General features: G+C 46.1%; 1 protein-coding gene across 1 annotated transcript; it reads right to left on the reverse strand.

Moving 5' to 3' along the window:
* Positions 1-1,948: 1,948 nt before the first annotated feature.
* Hspa5 (heat shock protein family A (Hsp70) member 5) lies at positions 1,949-6,270 on the reverse strand. Its single transcript, XM_028886072.2, has 9 exons — positions 6,163-6,270; positions 5,859-6,077; positions 5,522-5,753; positions 4,979-5,116; positions 4,547-4,659; positions 4,063-4,453; positions 3,698-3,935; positions 3,233-3,400; positions 1,949-2,864 (listed from the first exon to the last, which is right to left on the reverse strand). The coding sequence occupies exons 2-9, from the start codon at positions 5,981-5,983 to the stop codon at positions 2,302-2,304; spliced, it is 1,968 nt and encodes a 655-aa protein (XP_028741905.1). The 5' UTR covers positions 5,984-6,077; positions 6,163-6,270; the 3' UTR covers positions 1,949-2,301.
* Between the last annotated feature and the right edge of the window lie 7,624 nt (positions 6,271-13,894).

The raw sequence follows: 13,894 nt of genomic DNA on the forward strand, positions 1-13,894 counted from the left end.
GGTGGTGACTCACGCCTTTAATCCCAGCACTCAGGAGCCAGGCGGATCTGTGTGAGTTCGAGGCCAGCCTGGTCTACAGAGCAAGATCCAGGACAGGGACCAAAACTACACAGAGGAACCATGTCTCAGGGTGGGGCAGGGTGGGGGGGCTAGTGCTAGCAATGGAGGACAAGAGTGAAGACTGCCTCTCGTCATTCCTATTCACCCCTTGACCCAGCATGAAGGTCAATTTTAACATTTGACTGAGCATTGGCCCCATGACTTAAAATGCACTCCAGACCTGCCTAAACACTTGCCTATTAGTGTTTTTGAGGCAAAAATCTGAAAACCTAGACTGGCTGAAAACTTGTCATCCCCCTGCCTCAGCATCCCAGAATGCTAGGATTACAGGCATGTTCTATCATGCCCCTACCCATCTCTTTTTTAGGGTAAGGTGGACAGATGAGGTAGGATCTCACACTGTAACCTCAACTTGCTGTAACCCTCCTGCCTCAGCCAGCTTCCTGAATGTGGGGATTACTGGCATGAGCTACCATGCTGTGTTCAAAATATATCAGACAATGCACAAATATGAATTCCAAGAGTAAGACAGAGTTGTTGTCAGGTCCCCAAATCTACCATTCTTACTAAGTTAACATTACAGCTGGCTGCCCAGTTATAAAACACCTGTCTTTGGGCAGTACTTTCATGTTAGCACTGGACAAAATCCTCATTGGTCAGACTGATTACCTAGCTCACCCTTTTCTGAGGAAGCCCATCTATAAACAATCCTCAACCAGTCCTTTGACTATCAAGTGAAGTTTGTAATTCAAGGTTACTATATACAACCCACCACAGTACCAGTAAAACACTTCAGAAGTGGGAGTTCTGACCAAATTAGGCTTTATAAGCCATCGTGAACTACATAACTGAAGCTGGTATTTCATTAATCCTCCTGCTTCCAGCCTGAGCCATGACACACAGTATGCAGTGCTGGGTTTCAGATCCAGGGCTTCATACATGCTGGACAAGTGCTCTCTCAACCGACTGAAGTAAATCCTCAGGCCATTATGTATTTGTTTTGCTTTTGGAGACAGGGTCTCTACATAGCTCTGGCTAGCCTAGAGCTCACTAGGTAGACTAGGATGGCCTCAGAGATGCTCCTGAGTACTTCTGTCAAAGGTGTGTATAAATGTGTACTTTCTATCAATCTTAAAATATAAATTACAAAAGTACTCCCCAGTGATAGAAGTGTTTAACACATTCAAGACCCTGGGGTGTGAACTTACACCACAAAGAAAAATAAAATATAAGTGTGTAAGTCATCAGGTCAATTTTTTTTTCTCCAGCAGAGTATTAAACCCAGGGCTTCACACTTGCTATGCAAGGCCCTAGCACCGAGTACACATGACAGCCTCGGTTCCCTAGGTGGGGTGTGGACTTGCCATTCTCCTGCCACAGCTGGAGTTACAAGCCTGGCACATCACCTGTTCAGAAGAGAATCCACAGCCCCACAGCGTTACTTGTTCACAAATGTAAGAAAGGGCAGTGGTGGTGCACACTTTTAATCCCAGCACCTGCAAGGTAGAGACATGGATCTGAATTGGAGGCCAGCCTGGTCTAAGTGTGAGTTCTAAGACAGCCAGGGCTACAAAGAGACCTTATCTTGAACTACTAAAACCAAATAACAAAACACCCCCAGAAAGCAATTTTACCAAGGGGAAATACGAGTTTGATCATGTTCTAGAGAACTGGACCTGGGCTCTGTGTAGTGACCTTGCCTGGGGGAGGAAACAAGCAACAGCCTTTGCCCTGCTGCAAAGACAAATTCCCAGGACGTGGTGCCACCCGGCAACATCACAAGCCCCCGCTTCCCTGCCCAACATACAGACAGACACACCTGAGAATCCAGCCTTAAGTTTTAGTTATCTAAAATAAAACACAGATAATTACAAGCTCCTCACAAAAATTAGACCAGTGTAAATAACAAACATTTATTGGTGTCACTTATGGTAGAAAAAAGTTCCTACACCAGATGTGCATGACCCAATTGTTAAATAGAACATTTCCAAGGTGAACACACACCCTGACCTAGCTTTTCCCCCAATTTTTAAAATAGCCAATTCCTCCTTCCCCGACCCCAAGACATGTGAGCAACTGCTAATGAAAAGCAGTAAACAGCCACTTGGGCTATAGCATTTTCAACTCCACTCTGAGGTGAAGATTCCAATTACATTCGAGACTTAAGTTCTCTCAATTTTCTCCTAACGAAAGTTCCTGAGTCCAGTATTTACAATATTACAGCCCTAGCAGATCAGTGCCCTACAACTCATCTTTTTCTGATGTATCCTCTTCACCAGTTGGGGGAGGGCCTGCACTTCCATAGAGTTTGCTAATAATAGGCTGAACAATTTCTTCTAGTTCCTTCTTTTTAGCTTTAAAGTCTTCAATGTCTGCATCTTGGTGGCTTTCCAGCCATTCAATCTTTTCTTCTACAGCTTTTTCCATGGTTTCTTTATCTTCAGAGGAAAGTTTACCTCCCAGCTTTTCTTTATCTCCAATCTGGTTCTTGAGAGAGTAAGCGTAGCTTTCCAATTCGTTCCTGGTGTCAATGCGCTCTTTGAGTTTTTTGTCTTCCTCAGCAAACTTCTCAGCATCATTAACCATCCTTTCAATTTCTTCAGGCGTCAGGCGATTCTGGTCATTGGTAATAGTGATTTTGTTTTTGTTTCCTGTACCTTTGTCTTCAGCCGTCACACGAAGAATACCATTAACATCTATCTCGAAGGTGACTTCAATCTGGGGCACCCCACGGGGAGCAGGAGGAATTCCAGTCAGATCAAATGTACCCAGAAGATGGTTGTCTTTTGTGAGGGGTCGTTCACCTGGAGTAACAACAGGAAAAACTTGTTATTGATAAGCCTAGCGCACTGGTATCCCTACACTTCAACCTGTTAGAATGTGTGTGGGGAGGGGGGGGAGCTTTATTGAGGTAAAAGTAACTCACTGGGTGCTACTGCTCTGAACCAAATTTCATTTCTTAAAAATTTGTACCCCTTAATTTGTATTCCAAAAGCCAGGGGACAAGAATGCTAAGTACTGAATCTAAAATTCAACACTAAGCAGTCTCTTCATTTGAATTGAGATAATAAATAAATAAGATACTTCTTTCCCTGGCATTTTAATGATGTATTATTAGATCCAAAGTCACACTCTTTCAAACCACACAATATTTGTGAATATAAGTCATTACCTTCATAGACTTTGATTGTTACAGTTGGCTGATTATCAGAAGCTGTGGAAAAGATCTGAGACTTCTTGGTGGGAACCACAGTGTTCCTAGGAATCAGTTTGGTCATGACACCTCCCACAGTTTCAATACCAAGTGTAAGGGGACATACGTCAAGCAGTACCAGATCACCTGCAAAGGAAAAGTAAGTAATCAGGTTCGATTCTAGTTAGAATCTTAAAAGCACTACCAAGCCATCTCCCTTTGTCATTCACCCAGGTTCTAACCATAAACACTTTAGGGCAAATGAATTAACAGCTGCTAATGATTTTTAACTAAGCCTGACCCAAGTCTTGTCGTCTTGTCATCACTGTACCTTTATTAGCTAGGTGGCCCTGTTGCTCTAACCCTACAGCTTTCTAAAGCAACAGCTGATGACGGTCTTCCCACCAAGCTACTCAAACGTGAAAGATGCGGACAGTGACCTACCTGTGTCTTGATCACCAGAGAGGACACCCGCCTGGACGGCAGCACCATAAGCTACAGCCTCATCGGGGTTTATGCCACGGGATGGCTCCTTGCCATTGAAGAACTCTTTCACCAACTGCTGAATCTTTGGAATTCGAGTAGATCCACCAACAAGAACAATTTCATCAATATCAGATTTCTTCAAATCAGAGTCTTCCAACACTTTCTGGACCGGCTTCATGGTAGATCGGAACAGGTCCTAGCAAAAAAAAAAAGGTGTGATTATTGTGGTACCCAGTGTACCTGGACACTGTTTAGTTACCCTGCATTCAGGTACCCTAAATCCTACAGTCTAAACAGATCATCAGCACTGTCAAAGAACATACCATGTTCAGCTCTTCAAATTTGGCCCGAGTCAGGGTCTCAGAGAAGTCTTCTCCTTCGAAGAAGGACTCAATTTCAATCCTTGCTTGATGCTGAGAAGACAGGGCTCGCTTAGCCTTCTCCACCTCACGACGAAGTTTCTGCACAGCTCTGTTGTCTTTTCTAACATCCTTCCCAGTTTTCTTTTTGTACAGCTTGATGAAGTGTTCCATAACCCGCTGATCAAAGTCTTCCCCACCGAGATGAGTATCTCCATTAGTGGCCACCACTTCGAAGACACCATTGTCAATGGTGAGAAGGGACACATCGAAGGTCCCACCACCCAGGTCAAACACAAGGATGTTCTTCTCTCCCTCTCTCTTATCCAGGCCATATGCAATAGCAGCTGCTGTACTGTAAGAATGAAGAGGAGGAGGGGAAAAGCTTAGTCGAGTTCCCATCTCCCCTACCTGGCAAACACACTGGACCTCTGAGCCCCACACTTACGGCTCATTGATGATCCTCATGACATTGAGTCCCGCAATGGTGCCAGCATCTTTGGTTGCTTGACGCTGGGCATCATTGAAGTAAGCTGGCACAGTAACAACTGCATGGGTAACCTAGAAGGACAGCAAAGACACTCAAGTATACTTTGTTACTTCCGGTCTTACCAACCACAGTCAAAGCACCACATCAGTTCCTAAGCCAGCTTACTGATAAGGATGTAAATCATACACTTTACAACCACAGAATTAAATGATAACTCATGAAACTGACTAGCATTTAGCTTGACCTCCCACAAAACACTAAATCATTATGCCTGACAAAAGCTGTTACTGGTCAGACTAAAAGCTTTTAAACCAGGAAGGCCTCCCCACATAAGCCAACAGAGGCAACCACAACCTTCAACACTTAACATCGTTCCACACAGGTATTTACCTTCTTTCCCAAATATGCTTCAGCAGTTTCTTTCATTTTAGTGAGAACCATGGCAGAAATTTCTTCTGGGGCAAATGTCTTTGTTTGCCCACCTCCAATATCAACTTGAATGTATGGTTTAGTTTTCTTTTCAACCACCTATGGTAAAGAATTAATTTAAAGGTAATTTTCCCAAAGCTGAAACAATGGCGCCACAAACTTTAGAGAGAAAAAAAAGAATATTTCCTCTCTCCCATAGCTTGATTCATTTTGGCCCCTTAGGGAGATCTAGACTAAAACTAAACACAGCTGTATAGGAGATAGATCTTCAGTTTTAGTCTGTCTTTCAACTTTTAGACATTGTTAGACATTGTAACACTGTGTCACGTTTATAACAATACTAAAAACCACAACATCTAAAACCGTTACATAAACCCCGACCGCATCCTTTTAGCGGTTTGAATGTTTTTTCCGCCTAGACTCAGTCCCCAAATATCCCCACCACCCTAGTCGCCCCCGTCAACGTCGGGGGGTGGGGGACGACACGAAACACACGGATCGGACCTTGAAAGGCAAGAACTTGATGTCCTGCTGCACCGAAGGGTCATTCCAAGTGCGTCCGATGAGGCGCTTGGCGTCGAAGACCGTGTTCTCGGGATTGGAGGTGAGCTGGTTCTTGGCCGCATCGCCGATCAGACGCTCGCCTTCGGGAGTGAAGGCCACATACGACGGCGTGATGCGGTTGCCCTGGTCGTTGGCTATGATCTCCACGCGGCCGTTCTTGAACACCCCGACGCTGGCGGAAAGACGCCCCAGAGAAGGAATCAGCACCTCGCTTTCTCACGCCAGCGCGGGAGGCCACGCCCCACTCTCCCCCCCGCCCCAGACAAGCGCCACTCACCAGGAATAGGTGGTCCCCAAGTCGATGCCGACCACCGTGCCCACGTCCTCCTTCTTATCCTCGTCCTCGGCGCGCACCGCGCACAGCAGCAGCAGCGCCGCCGCCGCCGCCACAGTCCACTTCATCTTGCCGGCGCTCTGGGCCCGTCGCTCAGCGGTCGCTCAGGAGTCTCGGAGTCCAGCAACAGGCGGTGGCCGCGGAGCGCGACGACGTCCCTATCTGAGGGCGACAGAAGCCCCGGGGTCACGAGGAGCCGCGACACGGGCTCGAAGCAGGTCTGGAAAAGGCAGGCCGCGGCGCTTACCTCCACCGCCGCGAAGGCCCGAGGACGCCCGTCAGTGTTGTCTTGGCCAGAGTGGAGCGCGCCGCCGCCGCCGCGCCTTATATACCCTCCCCCAGCCCCGTCGTGGAGGCCTCCGATTGGCGAAGGTGCTTCTCGTTGGAGGCCGCTGATTGGTCCATGCCACCAAGCTGGCCGCTGCCGATTCGAAGCGGCCTCCTCCGCAGCTTACGTCACTGCTACGCCCCCCGGGCTGACTCATTGGCTACTGGTCGGTCTCAACGGCCGCCAATGAGAGGCAGCATCCGCCCTGTGCGCTGCTCCTATTGGCCAGGAAGCTGCCTGTCCCTCGCGTGACCTCTCACCCCGAGACCGTTTCCGCCGGTAACCGTCCAGGTCCTCCCCTCACGCCGGGCCCCGGGGGACCGGTGCGGGGTCTGCGTGTCAGTTCCCTCGGGCCGGTGGGACTCGGTGGTCCCCTCTCCGCCAGAGCTGCCCCGTCTCGGCGCAGATGCTGAGGTCGCCTGGAAACACGTCTCTGCCCTTCCAGCCTCCACACGCTGGCGGCCGTCCGAGCGGCCGTCCGGGCCCTGTGCTGCTCACCCGCCTGCACCCCTCCAGCCGGGGCCTGGTCCGGGTCTGGCTCGCTGCGAATCGTGGCTCTTCGCAGCCAACTGCTTCCCCTTCACCCCCAGGCCAGATGCCTTTGTCTCTCCTGGCCTTCCCAATGTCCTTTCCCCGGGGTTAAGTCCCGGGCTTGGCCTGGCCGGTGGCAACCTAGTCCTGAGCCCCTCTATGCTGCGTCTGTTCTGAGAATAAGCGAGCACTTTCCACCCTGAGATGTATCGGGTTTTTGTTTTGTTTTTTCCTCTCTAGCTTGTCGCCCCTTCATGTTCCCTGTCCTTGCCTATCGTTTTTATTTGTGACTCAGGTTTATCATTTACAAGTCCTTCCTCATTCCTTGACACCATCCTACTCAGACTCTTGAAATAGGTTTAATTACTAAAGGCATTTAGCAGACAAAAAAATCTTGCTGATGCTTTACTATTGCGTAATAATAGTATGTTGCAAAAAATAACAGAAACAACTACTTAAGCTTATGTGTTTTATTATTTCTTTAGTTTTGAGACAGGGCATTGTACCCGAGGCCTAGGTTAGTCTTGAACTACTGATCCTCCTTAAAACACTGTTCTACGTGTTTTTTCATGTGTCATTTAGTCCTTCGCTTAATTCTTAGTAGGTCTTTCCCATTTTCCAGATGAGAACATCGAGTAAAAAAGTGGTTAAATAGAGTAGTCATTGTTCTGATGAGTGGTGGAGGTGGAAATGATTACCTGGTTGATTTTACTCCATATCTTATGCCACTGACTTATTTATTTTTTTTTTAAGACAGGGACTCATGTAGCCCAAGCTAGCCTCAAACACTGTGTAGCAGATGACTTTGAACTCCTGAATTTTCTACCTATACCTCCCAAGTGCTGGGATAAATAGGCATAGGCATACATTACCATGCCTAGTTGGGACTTGAACCCAGGACTCTCTGTACATGCTAGGCACCTGACATCCATCCCCTGGGCTGGAGCTCTCAGACCTCTACTGTCTCTGCCTCCCAAGTGTTTATATACATGCTTATAGAAGATGCGTAGGGCATTGTCACAGGCAAGAAATTACTCCAGTATTCCCATTAAATATATTCTGAGCTTCATAAGTACACTGTCTAAATACTACTGAAATATTACACACAGTTCACTACAATGTCGAGCTGTGAGTCAGTGTTGAGGAATTTTCTCCTTCTTCCTCCAAGGTTATGTTGGTGACTCAGTCAACCCCATCCTTTCTATAGAGGTTGCATCATACAGCTCTTTCAGTAAGACTTGCAATACTGCCATAACAGTGATCTTCCCCTGGGTTGCATCAGTCGACTATCAAGATAGAAATCACTAAGCCCCGTTTACTGCCGCACACCTTTAATCCCAGGTCCGCTGAAAGAGCCAGGGCTCTTAACCACCGAGCATCTTTGCAGATATATTTAGCTTGAATTTTAAAGGAGACTACAGCTGAACATGGTGGCAGAGGCAGGAGGATCTCTGTGAGTTCAAGGCTAGCCTGGTCTAAATAGTTCCAGGACAGCCAGAGCTGCATATTGAGATTCTATCTCAAAAAATAAAATAAAAATTAAAAAAACAAGAAAGAAAAAAAAAACACTATTTGACCACATTAAAGCTTCATGTATTTCAAGCACATCTGGATCACAGTCTAGTTCCACTAAAATACAAAACTCAATTTCAGCCTCTCTCTTGATTAGTGGGGTAAATACTTGCAACCAATTTTTCTAACATTTAGAAAAGTGATACCTGAGCCAGACAGACCTAGTGGCACAGGCCTGTAGCCCCAGCTACTGAAGAGGCTGAATCAGGAGAATCACAAGTTCCATGTGTTCCTGGGCTACAGAGTGAGTTCAAGGCCAGCCTAGGAAACTTAGTGAAAACCCTGCTCAAAAAAGGAAGCTGGAGTTGCAGCTCTGTGTTAGAGCACTTGCCTAGCATCTTCGAAACTCCAGTCTCAATTCCCGTTCCACCACCCTCCGTCCCCCCCCTCTCATACACACACACACACACACACCACACACACACACACACACACACACACACACACACAATTGGGCTGGGGAGATGGCTCCGTGGATAAAGCACTCGCTGTGCAAGCACAAGGACCTGAGTTTGGACCCCAAAACAAACATCAAAAGCAAGACAGTAGCATGCTTCCATAACTCCAATCGTCCTACCTCAAGATGGATGGCAGAGAGGAGACTTCCCAGAAGTTGACAGGCCACGTAGACAGATGTACCCAGCAGCAAACAGCCCTCAAGCCACAAATACATAAATGATGCCTAAGCCTGGTGAGGCCTACCCTAGCTTAGCTTTATCACTGATTAAAATGTATTTTCTTACTCATAGGAGCACAAGCAAAATGAGCTGGTTTAACTTGCTAGATAAAAGTCTCTATTTCCTTATCAAAATATTTATAAAATATGCAGCTGTTTCCTGTCCTCTGAGCCTGAAGTTGAAGATGATAACCTGTCCTGTAGAGGTTAAAAACTAGAGTTCCCAGGGTTGGTGAGATTGCTCAGTGCTTAGGAGCATATGCAACTCTGGAAGAAGGACCTAGGTCCCACTCTAAGCATCTACACGGCAGCTAACAGTGGTCTGTAACTTCAGTTCCAGATGTTTGATGCCCTTTTCTGGCTTCCGAGGGTGCATGTGGTACACAGACATACATGCAGGCAAAACACCTTATACATAAAATAAAAATAAACCTTAAAAAAATCAAACTTTTCCCACCCCCTAAACAACAATTTAGGAGGTAGAGGCAGGCAGATGAGGCATATGAGGCAGTCCTTTGCCAGCCAGGACCACAGAGTGAGAGACTGTCTCAGAAAGCCAATGGGTTGGAGAGACGGCTCAGTGGTTATGAGTATACACTGTTCTTCCAGAGAACCTGAGTTCTAGTCTCATGTTAGGTGGTTCACAACCACCGGTGTTGCTAGAGTTTTCCTGGTCTTGCCTCAGACCCAACCAAGTAAACACACAGAGACTTATATTGCTTACAAACTGTATGGCCACAGCAGGCTTCTTGTTATCTAGTTCTTATATCTTAAATTAACCCATTTCTATTAATCTATAAGTTGCCACGTGGCTCGTGGCTTACCAGTACCTTACATCTCGTTTTCCATGGTGGCGACTGGCAATCTCTCTCTGCCTCAGCCTTCCACTTCCCAGAATTCTATTCTCTGCTTGTCCCACCTATACTTCCTGCCTGGCTACTGGCCAATCAGCGTTTTATTTATTAACCAGTCAGAGCAACACATTTGACATACAGAACATCCCACAGCACACCTGTAATCCAGCTCTAGGGGATCTAATACCCTCTCCTGGCCTCCAAGGGCACCTGTACTCATGTGCACACACACATACACATAATTTAAAATTAATAAAAATAAGCCAAACAACAACAACAAAATCAAATTCTATGGTTCAAAGGCTCAAATCCCGGGTCCACTTCTCTGGTGTGTGACTCCTTGGGCAAACTTCTGTATCTCTTGGGCCTTTGATTCCTAAGTTCTAAAGTGTGGTGGAAAAATGTTTTAATAGGAGTGAAAGAAAGCTGAGCACGGTGACACATGTCTTCAATCTGAGCACTCAGGAGGGAGGCAGAGGCAGGAGGATTTTGTGGTTTGAGGCTAGTCTGGTGTAGAAATGGAGCTCCACAACAGCTAGGGCTACATAGACTCTGTCTAAAAAACAAACAGCAAAGAAACCGTGCACACTGATAGTAGTGACTACTAGCTCTTATGATGCCTTTAGCATTCAGCAAATAACTTTTGTCTGTGTACTTATTTAATGCCACAGGGATTGTGCCTTAGAATATGCCATAATACATGAAATATGTGTCTTTTATTTCTTTATTTTGAAACTGGATCTCACTATGTAGCCTGGCTGGCCTGGAAGTCAATCTGAAGAAATCTACTTTTTGAATCTTGGGATTAAAGGCCTGTACCACTACACCTGGTTTTCTATTGTGTGTGTGTGTGTGTGTATGTGTGTGTGTGTGTGTTATACATTATATGTGTGTGTTTTTAAAAGTAGTTTATGTGTATGGATATTTTGCTTACATGTATGTCTGTGCATCATGTGCATGTCTGGTACCTGCAAAAGATAGAAGGCATTGGATTCCCAGGAACCGGAGTTACATACAGATGGTTGAGAGGTGTTATGTGGGTGCTTGGAATTGAACCTGGGTCCTCTGAAAGAGCAGCCAGTGCTCTTAACCACTGAGTATCTTTCCAGTTCCATTTAACTTAAATTTTAAAGGAAACTACAGCAGGACATGGTGTCTCATAACTTTAATCTCAGCACTGGGGAGGTAGAGGCAGGGGGATCTCTGTGAGCTTAAAGTCAGATAAATCTATATAGCAGTTCTAGGCCAGCCAGGAATATGTAGTATGCTTAACTAGCAACGTTCAGTCTCAAAAAGAAAAGAGCTGGGCAATGGTGGCACATGCCTTTAATCCTAACACTCTCAAGGCAGAGGCAGGCAGATCTCTGAGAGTTTGAAGCCAGCCTGGTTTACAAACCCCGTCTCGATACAACAACTCCTACCCAGGAAAAAAAAGTAAATGATACTATAACCACTGACATACTTAATTCTTAGCATAGCGGTTCTCAACATGTGGGTCACAAGCCCTGACCCTTCCACAGGGGTCACCTAACACCATTGGAAAACATATTTACATCATGATTCATAACAGTAGCAAAACTACAGTCATGAAGCAGCAATGAAAGTAATTTATGGCTGGGGTCAGCACAGCATGAGGAACTGTGTTAAAGGGTCGCAGCATTAGGAAGGGTGAGGACCACTTTTAGAAGTTGGCCAGATAGACAAACTTGGTGGCATACTTCAAATCCCAGCACTCGGGAGGTGGGCAGGAGGATGAGAAGTTCAAGGCTAGCCTTGACTACATAGAGTATAGGAGGCAAGCCTGGCCTACATGACATGGGTTAGGCCCATGTCAACCTAACCTAACCCAACCCAAAATTAAGTTAGCAAGACTGTGTGTGTGTGTGTGTGTGGTGTGTGTGTGTGTGTGTGTGTGTGTGTGTGTGTGTGTGTGTGTGATTTTGTGCCTGTCACAGTGTGGTGAATGTGGCAGTCAGAGGACAGCTTGTGGGAATCGATTCTTTCCTTCCACCATGTGTGTGCCAAGGGTAGAATGCAGGCTTTGAGATCAGCACCTTTACATGCCGAGCCATCTCACCGGCTGGCTGGCTCACCCTTCCTTCTGTCCTTCCTTCCTTCTTTCCTTTCTTCCTTCCTTCCTTCTTTCCGTCCTTCCTTCCGTCCTTCCTTCTTTCCGTCCTTCCTTCCGTCCTTCCTTCTTTCCTTCCTTCCTTCCTTCCTTCCTTCCTTCCTTCCTTCCTTCCTTCTTCCCTCCCTCCCTCCCTCCTTTTCTTTTATTTTCTTCTTTTTGGATTTTTCAAGACAGGGTTTCTCTGTGTAGCAGCCCTGCTGTCCTGGAACTTGCTTTGTAGACCAGGACATGGTAATTATTATTGCATGGAGTTTTCAGCAATCTTAAAAATCTCAGAAATATGAGGCAAATTTTTAGGTCAGTGTGGTTTACACAGTAAGTTCTGGGATAGCCTGAACTAAAAAATGATACCTTATTTGTATTTTTTTTTTCAAAAAAGGAGGCTGGGCATGGTGGTGCACGCCTTTAATCCCAACACCGGGAGGCAGAGGCAGGAGGATCTCAGTGAATTCAAGGCTAGCTTGGTCTACAGAGTGAGTTCCAGGACAGCCAGGAATGTTACATATAGAAACATTGTCTCAAAAAGAGAAAGAAATCTAAAAAATAAACACCTAGGGCTGTAGTTCAGTGGTAGAGTGCTTGTCTCAAACTTACCAGGCCCCAAATTCAACTCCCTATACTGTCCAATAAATATATACATGAAAGGCAAGCTGGATTTAGTGTACGTCTTGCAAACCCAGCACCTGGGAGGCCAAGGCAGGAAGAAGAAAGAGTTCAAGGCTAACCTGGACTACATAGGGAGCCCTCTCTCCAAAAACCCAAAACAGAGTTCCTCTGTGCAATGGCCCTGGCTGTCCTGGATCCCGCTCTGCAGACCAGGCTGGAACTCACTGAGATCCGCCTGCCTCTGCCTCCTGAGTGCTGGGACTAAAGGCGTGTGCCGCCACTGCCTGTAGAGGTATTTTAATATAAGAGAAGCATTGGATGTGCCACTTGTTTTGTGGCAGGATCTCACTATGCAACCCTGGTTGGCCTGAAACTCCCTGGGTAGCTCAGGCTAGCTTCTAACTCGTAGAAATCCACTTGCCTCCACCTCCAGGGATCTGGGGTTATAGGTGTGCACTAGTGGGCCCAAGTTAGATGTGCCACTCTAAAAGCATTTCTAACAGTTTTTGTCGAATTCAAAGCAGTGATTTCACTGAAAGAAATCTTGAAAACTGACTCTCGGGGCAGGTGAGATGTCTTAGTGTTTATTTATGGGCCTGATTGTTCTGGGAGTATTCACCAGAGACAACTGCTCAGACAAGGGTTTAAGCCAATAGAAAGTCTTTATTACCTGACTAGTGATTACACTAGGTGTTCGGGATCCCAGTGTAGCATCTAGCTTTTCTCAGGGTGAGCTTTTAAGCTTGAAAATCATGTTCTGGGTTGACATACTTCAGTTACAATAGCAGTTAGCCAGAAGCGGGAACTGCGGAAGCCAAAAAGCAAGGTTAGTACATTAGAGACTTTCCCAGAACTATGGGCTTTGATGGGTTAGGCCTTTGTTTTAGTGTCGGCAGGTGGTACTATCTCCATGCTGAGTTCTACAGCCTGAATGGCACTCTACCATGGAGTCAGTGTGCTAAGATCTAGGGCCCTGTTACATGATGACCTACTTTGATCCTTGAATCCCTCAAGGTGGCAGTAGAGAACCAGTTCCTGATAACTGTCCTCTGACCCCAAAGGTCTACACACACACACACACACACACACACACACACACACACAGAAACACAGAAACACACATATAACAAACACACAGAGAAATACACACAGAGAAACACAATACATAGAAACACACAGACACCTATACAAGCACACACATAACAAACACAGAAACACACATAAACACATATACAAACATACACACATAAAATAAAACAAACACACATATAACAAACACAC

The sequence above is a fragment of the Peromyscus leucopus genome, chromosome 4 (assembly GCF_004664715.2).
Source record: "Peromyscus leucopus breed LL Stock chromosome 4, UCI_PerLeu_2.1, whole genome shotgun sequence".
NCBI classification, from domain to species: Eukaryota; Metazoa; Chordata; class Mammalia; order Rodentia; family Cricetidae; genus Peromyscus; species Peromyscus leucopus.

Bases quoted from the DNA above. Each gene is read 5' to 3' on its own strand.
- Hspa5 (XM_028886072.2), bottom strand. From the start codon at position 5,983: ATGAAGTGGACTGTGGCGGCGGCGGCGGCGCTGCTGCTGCTGTGCGCG. The intron at 5,754-5,858 runs GTGAGTGGCGCT...TCTTTCCGCCAG, and splicing joins TTGGGGACCACCTATTCCTG to CGTCGGGGTGTTCAAGAACG. The intron at 3,401-3,697 runs GTAGGTCACTGT...TTTCCTTTGCAG, and splicing joins CTCTGGTGATCAAGACACAG to GTGATCTGGTACTGCTTGAC.